Source organism: Alternaria ventricosa, assembly GCF_023758065.1.
Source record: "Alternaria ventricosa strain BMP 2768 chromosome Unknown scaffold_34, whole genome shotgun sequence".
NCBI lineage: Eukaryota > Fungi > Ascomycota > Dothideomycetes > Pleosporales > Pleosporaceae > Alternaria > Alternaria ventricosa.
The window spans coordinates 49,971-68,626 of record NW_026055714.1 but is presented as its reverse complement, the minus strand read 5'-3'; the positions used below and the strand labels follow the sequence as shown (position 1 = coordinate 68,626).

The window sequence follows — 18,656 nt, the reverse complement described above, 5'->3', positions numbered from 1 at the left end:
GTTTAGCAAAGTGGAGCTATCTCCACACCCCGCAACTCGAACACCGGCGCTTCTCGTCACTCCCGACAACGCTGATACTGCGCGCAGCTGCCTTTTGGCTGTTCTTTTGAAGGCATCGGCTAGCTTTCTTAGAGCTCACAAGCAACGTTGTAACGTACGGACTCGTGCCTGGCATCTACATGCTGATAGCGATTGGCCTGTACAGGCCCAAAGCAACATGGAAAGAACGCGATAGCCAAGCACGGCTAACACCCCATGCTCATCCATGCTCGATAAGCACGTACTCGACGAGTCGCCCGTATAACACCATGTCTAATCAGTCGGGCTACAGACCGGGCCGGTGCAATGCTTATCTGGAGCAAACATGGGGCATCATCTCCCAATCACCTTGCCGGCCGATAGTCTCTAGCATGCAAGAGTTCTACATAAAATAGAAGCGTATCATCAATGGTGTTCAGCAAGAGCTCTGTGATGGATTACTCGCAGACTAAAGACACCAAAGACGCCAAAGTGAAGGACACGGAGAATGACGGTGGTGAGGACATCGCGATCGGTTCGCAGGAAGAAGTTACCGATTACGACTTCCTGCGATCTTGGAAATGGTCGACTTTATACCGGAGCGTGCTGTTCCAGATGGTGATGTTCGGAGCGTAAGTAACCCTCTCAGAGACTACCATCCGGATGCTGAACATGACCAAGGCTTTCGTTGGTTGGCCCAGCCATGGGTGATGCTATATCCAATCTAGGAGGAGGCGGTCTGTCTACGCCATGGCTAGCGAATCTTGCAAATTCGTTGAGTTACGCCATGAGCTTCATCAGCACTATCTTCGGAGGCCCCATCATCAACAGGATAGGCATCAAATGGGCGTGCTTCATTGCGGCTCTCACAATGCCCCTCCAAGGATCTGCGTACTATGTGAACGCTAGATACGGCGTCGACTGGTATCTCCTAGCATCCAATGTACGATCATCACTCATCCATACAAGGGTAACATACTGATAGGGCCAGGTTATCAACGGTCTAGCGGGCGGGCTTCTTTACGTCAGTGAAACGACAGCCATGTTATGCTACCCAAGGCCAGAAGAGAAGGGGTTATACCTTGGTAAGCATCTGCGTGCGACCTGAAGTATGATCACTTCATTAACCTCTGACAGGCATCTGGTCGGCTATGCGAAGCTCCGGAAGCTTGATCGGTGGCGCGATAAACTTTTCGACGAATTCAGACAGAGCCTCTGCTGGAGGCATTGCATGGGCGACATATCTGGTCTTTGTTGGATTCGGTGCGTGACGGATATCTAGGCGTCTGTTCTGAGTGCACAATTGCTGATCAATAGCAGAATGTACTGGAGTTCTTTGGGCACTGTCATTGTCCCCCACACCACGAGTACGTCGTCGCGATGGCAGCAAAGTCCCCATGTCGGGAAGGGTCACTTGGACGCAAGAATTCGTTGCTCTGTGGAGGTATCTTCAAAGCAGCAAGGTCTGGCTGATCTTCCTGCCCTCATTCTATTCTTTCTTCTACGGAGGGACGATGGGCACCTACCTCTCGCTACACTTCTCGGTCCGCGCACGCGCCCTTTCGTCTTTTCTTCTCCGTAAGTAAGGAATCTGAGAACCGCCGACTACATGCTGACCAGTACAGCCGCCATCACCATTCCGTCGGTTGTTATATTCGGCAAACTTCTAGACAGCCAGCGGTGGGCCCAACGACCCAAGGCATGGGTTGCATTCTCGCTGTGGATTCTGCCACAAACTGGTTGTTTCATCTGGGTCGCTTTGGAGTACCACTACCTCGGCAATAAAACAGCGCTGGATTACGGATCGTGAGTTATCCCGCAGAGAGACAGGCCACCGTGCGACTGAGACTGATTTCAACAACAGCGAAACTGGCAGATGGGCAAGGGCATATGTGCCGTACCTTATCATCTTCGCGAGCGGCTACTGGACGCAATTGACACTATACTGGATTCTCGGCACATTCTCCAACGACATGGGTGATTCTTCTCGGGTGGCAGGCTTGTTTCGCGCGTTTGAGACGGCGGGCCAGGCAGTTTCATATGGTCTGAGCTCTGCGAGTGGCATCGCTCCTGTGGTTCCGATCTATGTGAACTGTGGTTTGCTGGTTCTCACTGTGCCTAGTATGGTCATGTTGATCACTAGGATGCCCAGGAGGCCGTTGAGTAACGTCACCACTGAATGAAGTGTCGTGCGTGATGGCTCTCAACAGAAGGGTTGCAGACGCGTGTGACGCGAGCTGGAATTTGGGAAAGCGGGCGTCTACAGGGCCTCGCCGTAGATAGCAATTATTGAGTTGGTCAAAACATCTATCATGACACAGATTTGCCCTCACTGAAAAATTGTATTCTGCTAATTGAACTGTTTTCCTGTATCTGTTCGCATCACTCCTTCTTTAGCACGCGAGCAGCCATTGCTTACGGATATTGTCCAGTAGAATTGCTCGATCATCTCGCATCTGATGCAGCGACGTTGGCGAACGATAAGATCGGAGGGCTTTCTCAACACTGCAAATGCTACCACACGGAATGATAGCTTCTAGAACCGGATTGCGCTGCTCTGAACGGGCGTTTGCTTGCTGGGCGGCAAGGTCAACTGGGTCCTTATCGGTGACCGGACCGGTCGCCGGCCCGGTCGCAATTGCTTACTGATCACCGCCTTGCGCAGCCGCTTGAAGCCAAGCACCAACGCTCTGGGCTTACGCATCCAATCTGTCTGACTAAAGTACGCAAGTTCACGGGTTGGGTACAGCAGAAGCGAACCTGCCCTGTGAATGACTAAGCGTGAGTACCTACATAGCCCACCTTGCACTTAGGATACTCCCGTAGAACTACCACCAATACAAGCCGATGATTCACATCCTACATCTCCAACATGTCTTTTCCTAGCCCCAGCGTCAAACCTTTCCCGGTGGCGGATGGTGTCCCCTCCTATTGGAGAAAACAAGTCGGGCCCATCGACAACCATCGCAGCACTGAACATCTTCCCACGCAGGTCGATGTTGTAATCGTTGGCGCGGGGTATACTGGGGCATCGACCGTGCATCACATAGTCGAAGAGTGTGTACGTCGCGACCGCCCTATACCATCAATACTCATCCTTGAGGCACGCGAGGCCTGCTCTGGCGCTACTGGACGTAACGGTACATACCATATGCCCTTGAGATTCCATTTCAATGTCGCACGTACTAAGTCTGAGAATCTAGGCGGTCATTTAAAACCAGATCCTTTGTCAAGAGCGGCCAGCGTACTGGAGACACATGGGAAAGCGGTCGCGGAGCACGTGGCTACATTCGAAGCCCGCCAGGTCGACGCGATCAAAGAACTTGTTCGGCGTGAAGATTGTGACTGCGACTTCGAAGAGACTAGGGTCACCGATGTCTGCTGTTACGAAGCCGGTCGCGATAAGATCAAAGCTGACATTGCGAAAATCGCTAAAGCGGGTATCTCAACTGCGAAAGGGATAGATTTTACTTCAGGCAGCGAAGCAGAGGAGGTATGTAGTGTTGGAAGATGAACATCTTGATGTGATTCGTTGTATTGTCTCTTTGGAGAGGTCTGACAAAGCCCATAGGTTTCCGGCGTATGGGGTGCAAAGTCTTGCCATACATATAGTGCCGCTCGTCTGTGGCCCTACCGACTCGTTGCGCACTTGCTAGAGAAAGCGGTATCTATGGGTGTCAACTTGCAAACACATACCTCAGTGACATCCGTCTCGGCAGCCGATGGGTGCACAAAAGATCATCCTTGGGTCGTGCATACACCGCGCGGCTCCGTCAATACCAGCAATCTCGTTTATGCTACGAACGGTTACACGTCTGCTCTCGTACCGGAGATGAAAGACAAAGTCGTCCCAGTGAGAGGCATAGTAGCGCGCTTGGCGGGCGAGAATGCACCAAGAATGACTGATAGCTACATGATGCGGTTTTCCGACTATGAGTACGACTACATGATTCCTCGACCTGACGGTAGTATCATCGTTGGGGGCGGAAGACGCGACTACTACAAAGACTTGGACGAATGGTTTGATGTATCCGACGACAGCAGACTGATGGATGGTGCGCGGCATTACTTTGACGGTTACATGCAACGGCATTTCCGCGGGTGGGAGAACAGTGGTGCACACACCGAAGAGCTCTGGACCGGTAGTAAGTGTCATGTCTGCACCAACGCCTATGATCAAATGTTTCAGAGCTGACTCGTCTTCTTCCGTGCTAGTTATGGGCTATTCCAACGACGGTTTCCCTTACGTTGGGCCAGTTTGCGGAAAGCCCGGCCAATACATGTGCGCAGGGTTCAGCGGGCATGGTATGCCGCAGATCTTCTTCTGTGCAAAAGCCATTGCTTCCATGGTCATCACGGGCGATGCAGAAGATGTGGATCTTCCTGTGCCGTACCGCATCACCAGGAGTAGATGGTACCAGCAGAAAGAACATGTGTCTCTCAAGATGTGGCAACAGATAGCGGGAAGCCAGCCTGCTCAAGCACGGTTGTGACCATGAGATAAGACGAGTTGGGACCTGAATCGTCCACTCTTGCAATGCGATGATTCATCCACCAACTTTTACACGCACTCTGTTGGCGAAAAGAGTTAAATTGATGCGCTTCATCGCTCATACATTGGCGATACTAGCCTGTGCAAAACGTCACTTCGGTAACCATGAAAGGCTCTCAAAGAACTCCCTCTCTGCGTTACCATGGTCACCAAAGTCCGAGGTGAAGAATGCCTCGCTTCCATCCGAGTTGAGTAGGTCAAAATCGAACGGATAGCCATCAAGGCTTGCGTAGCTTGGCATGCTATCCACTGTTGCATCGACTCTGTTTGGTGTCATCCTTGGACCTTGCGCTGTTGCTGCCTGTACATTTGCATGTCCGGATGCTGAAGGCCCAAAACGAGGGACGGTGGACTTTTCTGCTTTCTTATACCAGTTAAGAAGACCGTTGTAGCCCTCTTCAGCTGCATCATTTGCTTCCGTGACCGCAGGTTGACTGGGTAATGGATTGAAAACGTGAAGTCGATGCAGCGCAGCTTCCAGTGTCTCCAGGAGCGACACTTCTGAACGCGCGGAATCGCCCGCCGAAGCCATTTCTCTGATCGCTTGAAGACCTACTTGTAGGGTGTTCGCGAACTCATTTGTACGGTAGCAGATGCTATAGGCGATCAAGACCAGCAGGGATGCGCGACAGGAACTGTACTCGGCATATGACGACTTTGCAAGGCCCATGTCGCCCGTTTGCATGATTTGACATGTGCTGATAACTTCCTTCGCGGCCGCAACGCAGTCCTGGACCAAGAAGTCCCACTGTGAGTGGGACTCGGATGCCTTTCTCCGGCGTACCTCTGGGGATGCGGCATTGGCATCCTTGGAATGTGAACTCGTCCGCGCGTGACGGTGCGCGAGGATGAAAGGTCGTCCGATAAACATGTGCAATAGGCAGCACTCTAGTCGAGAATGGATTGATGCGCGGGATTTTGGTAACTCTGCTTCGTGGTTCGCAGTTGGCGATAATGCACCCCCTGGAGGCGACCAGGGCCCTCGTAGGTTCGCCTTCATGTGCTTGATACGGTCCAAAATCACCCCGACTTCAGCGTTGGCACATGTTCGGAGACGCGATCTAGCAAGACATAGTCAGTTTGTTGTCTTCTATTTCCGTGTCTAGAGGAAGTCTTGGTCTAGACTTACATTTCGTGGTGGAATGCTTCAGCCTGCCTGGTGAGCTCGATCGATTCCAGAAGACCTTGAGGATCGAAACGGTCATCATTCATGAGGTGTGCTTCAGATCTCTGAGGCAGATCTGCATCGATGTCGGATCGTACTATGGATGTTGGGCGGCCGTGGTATATACCGATTTTTCTAGTAGGTCAGATTCGTGAGCAAGAGGACGAGGTGGTGTCGGAGAGTCAAGAACCAACAAACCTTTCCATGCAGTACGCTGTCCACCAAATGCGACGCCTGATTTCTTTGGTCCTTGTGTCGAGGACGTTGCGCGAGACCTTTCGGTGCATTCCGTTCTGTATGGCTACCTTGATAGCCAAGTTTAGATAGATGTAACTCAGCCCAGATGCATCAATGGGCAAGGAATATAGTCCGAGAAGCAAAAGTGCCTGGACGCTGAGCAGCGAGCCAGCGTGGATGACTTCCGAAAGAAGCTTTGCTACTTGACGGTAAAAGCCGGATCCAATCTCGAGTTCCCAACTACTCTGAACTTCGGAGTCCGTTGCGATACCCGTACTGTAGGTCTTGTGGCGATCGGGCGATTCTAGATGGACGTATTGGGTTCCGACTGCCAGCACCATCAATACTACACATATTGCAGTAACATCTTTGGAGCGTAATTGGACGGAGTCGGTGTATATGTTGTCTAGGAAGTCGTCAAACCAGCATCGGTCTACATAGTAGTAGACGCTGGTGGCATGCTTGAAGAAGACTTTGGTCAAGAAAGTGGCAACCGGACGGGGTGGCACAACAGCAAGTATGTCCGAGATGGAAGTCGAGGCTGGATCTGCCTCGCCGACGCGGATGAAATCTGGTACCCGCGTTTCGTTTTCTGAACTCTGACAGAGATGGTCAGCAAACAGGAATAGACTAGGCTAGCAGTACGTACCTGCACATTGGCTTTGGCCATAAGATCGTCTATGTTGCGTTTGATGTGCATGGAAAAGTTCCAATGAGAGAACTCGCCTGAGTAATCTGCACAGCGACAAAAGCTCTCGTCAGTGTGCCTGAGTAATTGCGAGGGGATTTACGAAGCACATACGGACTGTAGTGCCGTCTACGCGGTCAATGGTACAATCCTCGTCTCCGATATCAGGGCTGTCAGACACTTGGGCATTCACCGCCAGCTCGATAGACTCGGGTACGATCGCATTCTGGTCGCGTGGTGGAGTGGGCGAAGACAGCGAATCGCACGTGCGTTGTAGAGAGACGATATCCAGTGCGAGATTGGGAAAATGGTGTTTGATTATGAATTCCATGCATCGCATGCGGTCCATCAGCTCATTGGACGAGTTGGGAAGGCACGGTCCTCGCTTGTCCACTGCAGCAGGTGCAACATTGTATCTACACGGTCGGCGCAGATGGCGGCAGCGTCTACACGGTGTCCCATCCTCACATTTCTCTTTGAGACGGCGACACTCATCACACCTATGCGATGCCTGTCAGCCAAGACTCTACTTCGCATTCTTCGGCGAGACAGTGGTGGGTCTTACGCGCGAACTGCTCGTTGTCGCTCTTCTGCCGCTAGATGACGCTTCTTGGTGGGTCTTGGAGGCTCGACGTCCATAGCTCGAACTGAACAAACGGGACTAGGTATGAGCTGGAGGATTGAGTTGACGGAAGGGGTTTGAGCATACGTCGTGAGTTCACAGCTGTCAACGACGCCCACCTACAGAAGCGCGAGCGATAAGACAGCTGAATGACGCGCAATGCAGCAACGTTGAAGCCGTCCAGCCTCCTGCAGGAACGCTCCGCACAAAGCTTGTCCGTTATTGGTTAGTAGCAAGCCCGGCTTATCACAGACGGCGATACCCGCATCCTCACAAAAGATAATGGCGAACCTCGGGCAAAATGCTGGAAGCGGGGAAAGAGCATGTGGAAATGAACATTCTTTACTAATGTCATTACGGGCTGGAATAGATGCAGTAGTACTATGTCATTGAGACTTCTCTACAATCTGCTGCGCCATTTCCATGAGACTTCCAGCCACCACTTCTAATTTCACATCACTAAAAACATCGAGACAAGCTTCCTTCTCGTACACCGAGCTCCACGCTCCACGAAAACCGACTTTTGTGGCCGCTGCGACATCCCACATGTGCGCGGCAGCGAACCATTTCACATCGTTTCCTCCAAATCGATTCCATACAGACTCATAGGCGCGGAGAGCGGGTTTAGCCACGCCTAAGTTGTCGCAACTGACGAAATTCTCCAGCGGCATGTCTACACCGGCGCGCTCGAAATAGCCTCTGACTCGTTGCACATCCCCGGTGGTAAAACACCAGACGGTGAAGCCGTTGTCGCGCAGCAACTGGAACGTCTCCCGACAGCCAGGTCGCAGCTGTAAAGCGGAATAGCCTTCGATGCACTGTTCCCGCTCCTCTTCAGTGGCTACAGCCCGGGGATCGGCGATGCCACAAAGACTAAGGGTACGGTAGAATAGTCCTCGGAGAACGTCCTTATAAGGCTTGTAGCTTTCGGAGATGGACAAGAAGGTGAATTCCAGCTCAGCAGCTGTCTGCCAGGTGTACCCGAAGTGTTGCGCGGTGATGTGGTGTTGGCGAAGTTTTGCACCCAAGACTGAGTCTATGCGTTCGTAGTAGGCGTCGAACGATACGCAGGTGCCGACGACGTCGAACACGACGTGCTTGAGAGGCTGTGTCATTCTGACTGTCGGTGTGGTGTGTGATGACCAAAATCAAGGAGCTCGACAGCGGTTGATGCAAGAGGTGTCGACTTGGCATCAGGAGTAAAAGACATGTGGAGAACAGGCCCCTGCGTCATGCACAGTATTCCCATCTTTGCTATAGTGAGTAACAGTGCCAGCGGATGATAGAAGACCGGCCCGGTCGAGGTGACTGCCGCAGCGCTCGGACCAGGTGGTTATCGGTCGCGACCGGATCGCGACCGGTTCGCTTACCCGGTTCTGCCACTGACACTTAGGTACCTAGGCATGATAACGATGAGCAATGATTTCAGCAGACTCCGGACCGGTGTCATTGTCTCTCAAGCTCGAACTTTCTAGATTGAAGTTGTAAGCTCGATGACCGGGCTAATTACGGTACCCGGTCGATTTGCGAAATAGCGGTGATGGACGACGGGTATGAAAGCAAGTACCATGTGGAACGCCATGCGAAACGTGCTCTCAATTCGGCTGTAGAGAGGAATCAATCACTCTCAATTGCTCGAAATGGTTTTACCAACTGCCAACCCTACCAAGTCCTATTGGATCGAGGCTGCGAAGTCGCCGTTGCGCAACTTCCGCTCCAGCGACGCGTTACCAGAGGAAACCGATGTGGCAATAATCGGCGGTGGCTACGCCGGCGCGTCGACAGCTTACTGGATCAACAAAGTTCGTGACCGCACCACGATGAGTTTTCCGCTCATGAAGTCTGACGAATGATCAGTACACAGAAAATGCTTCCAGGCAGCCTCATGTGACACTCCTAGAAGCTCGTGACATTTGCGGAGGTGCCACCGGACGCAATGGTAATGGCACTTGCATCTTGCCCCTTGGAGAAATACCTAACAACGAACAGGAGGACAACTGAGGCCGCATGCTTATTCACGCTATGTAAAATGGTCGAACCGATTTGGCCCCCATGGTGCCATGGAGCTTATCGAACATGAGATGGCTCATTTGCCGGCATTCAAGAACCTAACTGAGGAAGAAAACATCGCAGAAGAGGTCTGTCTCAAGTTCGGAGAAACGTTCGATGCTGCCATGACCGATGAGGCCTGGACGAGGCTCAAGGGCGCACTTGACGCCATGCGGAGGGATCACGGCGACGATCACGAGATTGTCAAAGTATGCAGAGTGATCGAAGACGCACGGGAGGCGGAGGAGTTTACGCAGATGAAGGGTGCTCTGGCTGCAGTGGTGCATCCTGCAGGGCAAATGTTGGTTCTCCTCGATTGTACGCCTCCCACGCAAACCTACTAACAGCGTCGCAGATGGCCATACAAATTGGTGCACGCGCTTTTGCGCATCGTTCTACAGAAAGGCAATCTCAATCTGCAAGCTCATACTCCAGTCACGGATGTCTCAGCGCGAGATGCCGACGGCTGGATTACGGTCAAGACTGAGCGTGGAACCCTTCGTGCCAGAACAGTCGTCCACACGACAAACAGATGGGCTTCTCATCTTCTTCCTGAATTCAGTAAGCTTATATTGCCCGACAGAGGGGCTATTGCCGCAATTAAAGCGCCTCCGGGGTTCATAAAGCATACTGGTGCCCAGCATTGGGACTCAATGGTCAACGTAAGGCTTACAGATGCTCTCTTCACAATCGATGACCCGCTGATGAAGACAGAACTATCATCTCCAGCTCCCTCCACCCTACAACACTATCATCATTGGAGGAGCAAGGCAACTGCTCGTCCACAAGCCAGGAGATTGCTTCCCCAACGATAAAGAGGATCAGCAGATTGCCGGAGCAGCTGCATTCTACGAATCTTGGGGTGCCTCAGACGTCGCAGGCTCGCCGGATGAAGTTCCTGCGGAACTCAGCAAGGAAGTCAACGAAGGCGGCTGCTGGACTGGAAGTAAGATATTGCCATACGATTGAGCTTGACGTACATCCGACTGACTAAAACGCAGTCCAAACCGAATCTGCAGACGCGTTTCCGTTCGTTGGTACGGTGCCACAGCGGCCAGGCCATTTCATTGCGGCCGGATTCGCGGGACACGGTATGCCTCGTGTGTTGGGTTCAGCTGCTCATATCACGCCTCTTGTTCTGGAGTCGCTTGGTGTCGAATACAGCCAGCCTCGCATTGCCGATTCATTCCCTCCACTGCCTCAACCGTTCCGCACCACCGCTGAACGGATCGAGAGACTCCAGGATACGAACCTCAGTGCGCTCGCGGAGGATTACAAGCAGAGATGTGGGGAGAGTGCGCAGAAGTCATTTTGCAATACTGCGAGGGTCATGGCTGTGCTTGGGATTCCTCCTTCATGGGATGACGGCCAGCAGGTCATGGCCCAGCTATGATGTGAATGTTTGTAGCTTAGAATGAAGAACCGCGTATTGTGCAACCTACTATATGTGCCAGTATATACTATCCTCTACGCTTGCTTATCGTACACAGTGACTTACTCATGTTCTAGCGCAGGGTTGCCCTGATCCATGCGGGATAGTGCATAATCATGCACCGCTTGATCCCAACCACAGTTATGTTGTCTAAACTTTGCCCAACTTGCACATACGACCATAGGATCTTGACCCCAGCGCTTCCCGTTCGCTCAGCGGTACTTAAGCAAGATACCGGCCTATTAGTAGCTTCGTGGGTGACCAGAAGCGAATCCAGGCTGTTGTATGTATTTTGATCTTTTTGTCCTTCTTTTTTTTTGCTGGCTTGAATGGACGGCGCTGACAAAACCCTGCGTTCCTGTTATCGACACTCTTGCGCTACTACTGGACTGGACATGGTGAATGCTAACAACTTCGATAAGACATTGCTATGACAGTCCTGTGACACAGGTCTTTACCTTTCCCCCACTGAGGGCACGAGGTATCCGCTAATAGGTCGTTTCTCTGCTCTTGCATCGATCTCTTCTGTCATCTTTTGTGCCCATCAATAACCCAACTCTTATATACCCAGATAGTACTTCCCCCGCTCATATGCATAGAAGCTGACGGCAGCCATGGGAACAACCTTGACATATCCAATCGTCAATCCCACAAAGAACCCTTTGTAACCCCTCTCCATGTAGATCCTCCTCGTAACCTCCGGTATACTAAGCCTGTGTCCATCGCCTACCACACCACCAACCTGCATGCGCCGCCGTATAACTTCCAATGGGTATGACACAGTCTGCGAGAAGAAGCCCGCAATGCCGCCGCTTGTCAACTCCGCCCAGTACCGCAGTTGTGCGGGTTTGTGACTCGTGGTACTCGATTCCTCGCGCGAGGTGTTGGGTAACGTGGTATACGGTGCGAGGACGGGTATGCGCAAGAGATCGGACATGGAGTCGTGGGCAAGGAAGGAAGCGCCTGCGTAGGGTATCATGCCGAGTAGTGTGGGTGTGAAGCCGCGGAAGAAATTGGAGAGGCCAGAGCGCGGGGTGACCTTTTCGACGACGTGGGTTGCGGTTGCTGTGATGGGGTTCTTCGGTTGCGATACACGTGGTGCTTGCTCGGCGTAGATCTTGCGCACGATGGTTGCGAGGCTGCTACGGCCTTGCTCGCTGGTTTCGAATGCGAGGCGCACGCGGATGACTTCGAGGGGGTAGGTCAGGAAGACGCTCATCATGCCTGCTAGACTCCCCGAGAGAAATCGTCGCGTGGGTGTTTCCTGCGCCTGGTTCTTTATTATGCGGCCGCGTATTTGCTCGTAGGCGAGGAATTTGATGCCCGCGTAGGGGAAGATGCGGAGGAGGGTTGCCGAGTGGCCCTTGAAGAGTCCGCGGACGCCGGTGCTGACGTAGATGTCGCGGATGGCGGTTGGGAAGCCGCTCCAGGAGCCGGCGTACTTTGCGAATTGGGGGTTGCGGGTTTGGAAGAGGATCTTGACGCGGTCGAGGGGGCCTACTACTGTCTTTGCCTATACAGTGTTAGTATCAGATCCGACCAGCCTCTCCGGTTACAAAGAATTCTTGACATACAGCACATCCGGCGAATCCTCCCGCCAGTCCACTCTTGATCAGATATTCCATGCTATTCCTGTCCATCTTCTGCCTCTTCGGCTCCATATTTGCGCCTCCCTCCTTCTTTGCCGACATGACGGCGTCATGGTCGGGTATTGTAGTGCCTGCGCTGGTTGTTTGCGCCGCAGTCGTGGTCATGATATTCGATTTGCTTCCGTCATAGCGGAGGAGATCCGTGGACATCCCAGAACAGACGTGCGTGGGGTTACCGCGACATGAATATCGTGTGTTTGTGTGTTTGCGCTTCCTTCCGTGTCGTCGTTTCGCGTGGCTATGCCAGGACGCGTGTGCTGGATGCGGGGCGTGGTCGCGTGTGTGTGGATTAGAAAGCAACGCCGTTGTGTGGTTTGGTGTTTGAGATGCCGCGATGACGTTTACCGAGGCTGATCTGCTGCTTTCGGCCGGTACTTCGCCCACACCATTCATCCGACGCTACCCTTCGGAAATGGTTTCCATGCAACACCACAACAGCATCACGAGATCTCACATCAGATATTCTACGCGAAACGTGTTTATGATAGCACGCGATGATTATTTGGCGTGTTGTCGTTGAGATTGCAAACGGGGAGCAGCGATGACGTAAGACTATAGAATTGGTAGGAACTTTCCATTACTCTTCTCTCTCTTCGATCATCTCTCATCATGGCTTCGTCAAATCCAATCATCTACCAGAATGCGGAGGTGGACGTGATATTGATCGACATACCAACCTCTATCGCAGCGGCACAAGGCGACCGCGAGGGAGTGCTACTCTCTACTACGCCTTTGGAAGCGCCCATCGAACCGAAGGAGGACTATCGACCCAAAGCGAAGAAACCGAGAGCGAACGAGAATCAAACACAAAGTACAGTGAACACGCAGCATGTCGGACACCGTAGTTCGCCCCATGCGACAGTGGCAGAAGCCTCCCAACACAACTTCCAGTCTCTGCATCTTGACGACCTGCGGTACAAAATTCTGGCTGAACATGCACTCGGCCAAATCCGCGCACAGGTTCCAGGGCCGTGGTGCACACAGCGCGTGTTGACGGTCCAGGAACCAGCCCGCGGGAACGATGAAGACATGGACGTTGATCAAATTTCCGAAAAGGAACTCGAATCTCGGATGAAGGAGTGGGCTTCATGGAGCGAGAGCAAGGAAGACGATACCGCATTCAATCTGCAGCAGATGATGGCTTCTCTCGGCGCGACTTCCGAGGTCGCAGAACAGGCCACTGTGGCACCAAAGTGGATGATGTCGTACTGCCCTGCACGTGAGACTGCAAGTAGTACACAGGTCGCTGAAACGGTCTCGCCAGACGCACAAACCGAACCATGGACAGGCGGCTTCCACAACCCCAACCACCACTCCCTGTCGCTATCCATCACCGAGAACACGTCGCAACCTGCTCAGCTGGGTCCGGAGTATCGTTTCACAATACCACCTCGATCCACATTCTTCCTTAGCGATTCCACAGCGTCGGATGCTTTCCGTACCTCATTCCGTGAGCTTACAGACGAGTTTACCCTTCCACGACACTTCGACCTCGTACTGCTGGACCCACCATGGCCCAATCGTTCAGCCAAGCGGAAGGGCGCGTATGAACAAGTTGGCGGCATGCCGTACCTCAAGAAGATGCTGTTGAGCATGGATATCGACAGCTATCTGGAACACAATGCGCTGGTTGGCGTCTGGATCACGAACAAGGCAGCGCTGAGAGAACATGTGCTCGGCCCCGGTGGACTCTTTGAAACCTGGAACGTTGGCTTGATCGAAGAGTGGATATGGATCAAGACAACAACCAAAGGCGAGCCCATGTTCGACATTGACAGCGCCATGCGCAAGCCCTATGAGATCCTACTGCTAGGTCGCGCAGCACCGAACTCGTGGACGACAATGACACACGCGCCAACAGTCAAGAGGAGAGTCATTGCTGCTGTGCCAGATATCCACTCACGCAAACCGTGTCTGAAGCAGTTACTCGAACCCTTTCTGCCGGATCCGACTGATTACAGCGCGCTTGAGGTCTTCTCTCGGTACCTTGTCAGTGGATGGACGTCTTGGGGTAACGAGGTACTGAAGTACAACTGGGATGGTTACTGGGCCCCGGCTTGAAGCACCGTGGCCTCTACGAAGTAGGGTTTCATACTGCTTGCACATGGCATCTGTGGTGGCAAACAGTCATTGAGGGGCATGTGTGGGAACCCTTAGCTAGCTAGCCCGGACGACTATGATCCGTGTGAGTGTACGCTGTGCTAGAGCTCTGACCTCGTGGTTTCTGAGAAGGGCATATCATCCATGCACTCAATCAAAAGATGGGATAGTAATTGTAGTATAGTGTAATACAAATGGAGGCACACATCATCCGGGGAGCTACTCATCCGTGGATGAAGATCTACATCACAGCGATATCCAATTACCCGCCGTTCATATCTACAGCCAGTTGAACACACGTCTCAACACACACTCAGACACAGCCATATCCACAGATCAACAGGTATACTCGAAGCAGTAACTGCCGAGACTCTTTCCTTCCTTTTGCGTCTCCACCATGACGCCATATCCCCACCAGCTTCTTCATACAGAAAATCCCATATCCCAAGAAACCGGCTAAGAAGAGATCAGGGTCTTGAACAAACCCACTATATCTCCACCACATATTGGAGAAAATAGATGGAGCAAGAGGCAAAAGTGTGTGGACCGTGGAGTTTGCATACCCACAGCTCCACCCCACCACCACCACAACCCCAAATACGAACCCCACGTCCCCGAGATAATGACCCCGACTTCCTCGGAAAGCGGAGTATTCTCGCTCTCCTCGCCTGGAACAATGAGAAGCCATTCAATTGCCGAAGACACAGCAATAACCGCGGCACGCACAAACAGTCTCGACCGCGAGAGGCGAATTCACATGTCAAGCTCGGTGTGGCGTGGGGAAACTGCAAGCGCCGTCCACCCTCCGCCCTCGTGATGTGATGGTCCCGCGTGGGGTCCATTGGGGCAAAAACTAATACAAGTGACATATGCACGACATACGGACTAACTGGCATCACGCCATATCGAGTAGGCGAATGAGCGGAGAGGTGCTGCCGCGCTGTGAAATCTGTGCCGTCTAAGGGTGAGGAAGGAGAGGAATGCTGGGCGAAGCGCCTTTGTCGCTGTCTTTCACACTTGCACGGCGGGAGAGATGTGCCGTTCGGCGGATTCCATGTCTACCTCGTCGAGCTGGCTACAAACTTGCTTTACACTGAAGGGCGTCGCCGATAAAGGACGTGGAAGAGCGAAGGGCAAGGCAGGGACGTCTTGTAGGGCTCACCCATCTCATAGCCCTGCTTTCCCGCAAGTATGTTGTTCATCTGACAGATGCATACCGACTCCGACTGCGGAAGTCAAAAGATCGGCATACTTGCATTCAGGTGTCGCACTGCATGAAGCGCAAGATAGAGGTGAGCGGTGTTGGGACGCGATATCCAGGCGGTGAGTCACCGCTTTGAGGGTTTCCTTTGTCTACAAGCTTGATCTGGTGTTGTTGGATTTGTTGCAGTGGGCTCGAAGGACGCTGTGTAAGCCTTATGGTGTGTAAGTTGTTGGGGTTGTAAGGCTGAGTGGTGGATTACCTGGCATGCTGGGTGGTGACTGTGCGTTTGTGAGAAAGTGGTTTCGCAGATGTTTACCCCTCCATCGTGGGATCTGCATTTGTGTAACGAACGCCTAACGTATGTCGCAAACGTTATCAAAGATGGCGAAATAGATGTTGGTGGACTCAACTGTCGCACCATGAGTTCGACGATATGATCGTCGGTATCGTGCCCAGTCGCAGCTGCCAGATCGATTTAGGTGCGTGCCGTACTGCAGCGCCAACGCGAGAAGTCACTCCCACAGGATCCCGCTGCAATGGGATGTCTCTGAGTACGTATCAGTATTTCCGCCTTCCACGGGTCGACAATCCGACAAGTGATCTCGCATCATTCTAGCATGTGCATCCCCGCGTTCACTCTCCATGCTGCAGGTAATTCTCCGCGCAACATCAGCCACCGGAATTTCTCCCCTCATCTCTAAACGGAAGAATTCCAACCGACAGCGACTAAAGACTGTGTACTCTACAACCACGGATGATCTCTGATAGAAGCCACCTTACCTGCCTGTCGAGTACCTAGTGACATGCAGCGTCGATGCAGGGCGATGGCTGATCGCAACGGCGGTCTAGGCTGCGAGATTCCCATGGTACATTTCATTCCTGCCAAACAGCCTACTGCCGGCTGCACTTCCCAAAGAGGAAAGTGCAAGGAGTTTGGTAGTATTTGCAACATGGCTCTGGATTGCTGGGCTTGCGCGTTCGATAGCGAAGTAATAGTGCGAGGCCTTAAGTCTGTGTTTTCTTCGCTTGAACCGTTCGTACCGCTCAAACCGCGGCCGTATTGATTTCTTCACGATGGATCCACTCACCGCCACTGCACGGTATTGTTGCATGAGCTGAAGCGACAACACCTGCTCCACAGCCACAGCACCCGGCCGGTTTTCGCCAGCACCCATGAATCGTGGGTTTGCAGTCTCACGAAAACATGTCGGAGTTACTTGTTTTGTTACTCCACTTCGGAGCGCTGAGATTTTTGCCTAGTTGAGTCGTCTTATCGTTCGGATCCACATCGGACCTTCCATGTGAGGGAATGACGGGCTTCTAGTCGAAGGCTGTAGCCGCACCATAAGCACGATGATGCTACCGGCCCACTCACGTGCAGTTTCACCGAGATGGAATTTGTTGACTTCGTACTGGCATGTGGATATCGCAGCAGAGACTTTTGGCGATGGATTCGTGTTTGCAGGACTGCAGGAAATAATAACGCCGTGGCCGACGTAGTGCGGCTCTGCTGCCCGACGACGTCATTTTTGAAGTTTGGTGATGGCATCGCGACTTGATGAAGGCAAGTGATACGGGGTTGGTATGGGGTCGAGGATGGGGTCAGCGGCACAGTTGCTTTGTCGGCCTTGGTTGTGGGACAAACGTCGTCATGAACAGGTGCTGTTTCATGGGTCGGCAGACCCTGCGTCGTGCTCGAGGTTTTGCAAACAGCCAGGTGGTGCCTTGCATGTGCACTTGCAAACAGGGGAACCCTTCTGGACGGTTAGTTGAAGTTTATTGACAACCTTCCGAGCTTGGTCGCCCGCCCGCATTCTGTGCAGCAATAGCTGGCGGGCTAGGAGTAGCGGGAACGTGGTCTGGACAGCTGGCCGACCTTCTGACCGAGTCGCCAAAGTGACCAAACTGTCAGCACGGCGAGAAAGTGACCGTGGTGTGAGGGTGAAATGGAACCTCGGCAAAGGCAATATGGGTGTTGCTCGACGCGAGGAGGCGTGCACGAGCCCTTTTGAACGGCGGCGCATGGAAGAATGGAAGAACCTTCCACACTAGGCGGACGGACTCTCACGATCCCCAGTTTCCTGAGCGAGCACAGACGCTTTTCTTCACCCGACCCCAGATTACCGGCAGAGTGTGCAGGCTGAACGGGTCGCGAAAACGTGGAGATGAAGCAGGGTGCTGTATTGCTGTATCCAGCCGAACGCAGACACAAACAATGTAACCGACAGGGCTGATCTTTGTGCTCCGTTTCCTTTATGGTGTTTGCGAAAACATAGGCACAAAGGGCTTATTTGGGGATTCCGTTGCAGTAACGATGCGAACGGGAGGGTGTGCTCACTGCATGCGACGGACATTACAGATCTCTTCTCAGCCTCCCGCACACTGCAGGTCAGCCGTAAGCGTTGGAGTTTCCTCGCATTATCATGATCCAAATGCGTGCATTCAGGTCGCACAAAGTTACTGGACTTTGTTCGGGGGCAAGACGGATCCGCAGCGGCTGCAAGTATGACTCCTGCGAGGCGTCTCACGGCGCGACAATGGCGGTTGTGAAAGTGTACATTGTATGCCGGGCCGGCATGTACCTCGCTACATTAATTGGTGGCAATGCTACTTCACTCCGCGCGTCGCAGAGTAACTGCCGGCTATGGAACGCTGCTGGTGGTGAAGTTGTGAAGGGGACCCGCAGGCTAGAAATTGTCTCGGAGGGCTCGAGTGGGGAGGACCCTGAGATCGGCGCGATGCATGTGATGGCGACTAATGCACCCCATGAGCTTGACCGGGTAAACCTCGATGCGAAGGGAAGGACATGTTCCGAGGGTTCATTCTTCCTTTCTTTACAATTTGGGAAGCTTTGTGGAGTGGTTTCGTTTCGAAACGGCGAGGATCTGCTTGTGTGTGGCCGGCGCAGGGACGGGGGCAAAGCAGGTGGCCACTTGCGAC

The 18,656-nt window shown here is 52.9% G+C and overlaps 7 protein-coding genes across 7 annotated transcripts; 4 read left to right on the top strand and 3 right to left on the bottom strand.

The window, feature by feature from the left end:
- Positions 1 to 447: 447 nt before the first annotated feature.
- On the top strand, positions 448 to 2,201 carry J4E93_010685 (uncharacterized protein; the record flags this gene model as incomplete). Its single annotated transcript, XM_049348563.1, has 7 exons — positions 448 to 650; positions 700 to 961; positions 1,010 to 1,103; positions 1,156 to 1,281; positions 1,339 to 1,596; positions 1,644 to 1,824; positions 1,883 to 2,201. The coding sequence occupies 7 exons, from the start codon at positions 448 to 450 to the stop codon at positions 2,199 to 2,201; spliced, it is 1,443 nt and encodes a 480-aa protein (XP_049194251.1).
- A 689-nt stretch (positions 2,202 to 2,890) lies between these two features.
- Positions 2,891 to 4,511, top strand: J4E93_010684 (uncharacterized protein; the record flags this gene model as incomplete). The annotated part of the gene is made up of 4 exons (XM_049348562.1): positions 2,891 to 3,158; positions 3,222 to 3,511; positions 3,590 to 4,163; positions 4,234 to 4,511. 4 exons carry the CDS (start codon positions 2,891 to 2,893, stop codon positions 4,509 to 4,511), a joined length of 1,410 nt encoding a protein of 469 aa, XP_049194250.1.
- A 150-nt stretch (positions 4,512 to 4,661) lies between these two features.
- Positions 4,662 to 6,991, bottom strand: J4E93_010683 (uncharacterized protein; the record flags this gene model as incomplete). The annotated part of the gene is made up of 5 exons (XM_049348561.1): positions 4,662 to 5,631; positions 5,700 to 5,870; positions 5,934 to 6,571; positions 6,622 to 6,707; positions 6,775 to 6,991. The coding sequence occupies 5 exons, from the start codon at positions 6,989 to 6,991 to the stop codon at positions 4,662 to 4,664; spliced, it is 2,082 nt and encodes a 693-aa protein (XP_049194249.1).
- Positions 6,992 to 7,668: 677 nt separating this feature from the next.
- On the bottom strand, positions 7,669 to 8,397 carry J4E93_010682 (uncharacterized protein; the record flags this gene model as incomplete). Its single annotated transcript, XM_049348560.1, has 1 exon — positions 7,669 to 8,397. The coding sequence occupies one exon, from the start codon at positions 8,395 to 8,397 to the stop codon at positions 7,669 to 7,671; it is 729 nt and encodes a 242-aa protein (XP_049194248.1).
- A 525-nt stretch (positions 8,398 to 8,922) lies between these two features.
- Positions 8,923 to 10,724, top strand: J4E93_010681 (uncharacterized protein; the record flags this gene model as incomplete). Its single annotated transcript, XM_049348559.1, has 6 exons — positions 8,923 to 9,084; positions 9,140 to 9,221; positions 9,272 to 9,632; positions 9,687 to 9,993; positions 10,046 to 10,277; positions 10,333 to 10,724. The coding sequence occupies 6 exons, from the start codon at positions 8,923 to 8,925 to the stop codon at positions 10,722 to 10,724; spliced, it is 1,536 nt and encodes a 511-aa protein (XP_049194247.1).
- A 598-nt stretch (positions 10,725 to 11,322) lies between these two features.
- J4E93_010680 (uncharacterized protein) lies at positions 11,323 to 12,454 on the bottom strand (the record flags this gene model as incomplete). The annotated part of the gene is made up of 2 exons (XM_049348558.1): positions 11,323 to 12,276; positions 12,338 to 12,454. 2 exons carry the CDS (start codon positions 12,452 to 12,454, stop codon positions 11,323 to 11,325), a joined length of 1,071 nt encoding a protein of 356 aa, XP_049194246.1.
- A 567-nt stretch (positions 12,455 to 13,021) lies between these two features.
- On the top strand, positions 13,022 to 14,473 carry J4E93_010679 (uncharacterized protein; the record flags this gene model as incomplete). Its single annotated transcript, XM_049348557.1, has 1 exon — positions 13,022 to 14,473. The coding sequence occupies one exon, from the start codon at positions 13,022 to 13,024 to the stop codon at positions 14,471 to 14,473; it is 1,452 nt and encodes a 483-aa protein (XP_049194245.1).
- Between the last annotated feature and the right edge of the window lie 4,183 nt (positions 14,474 to 18,656).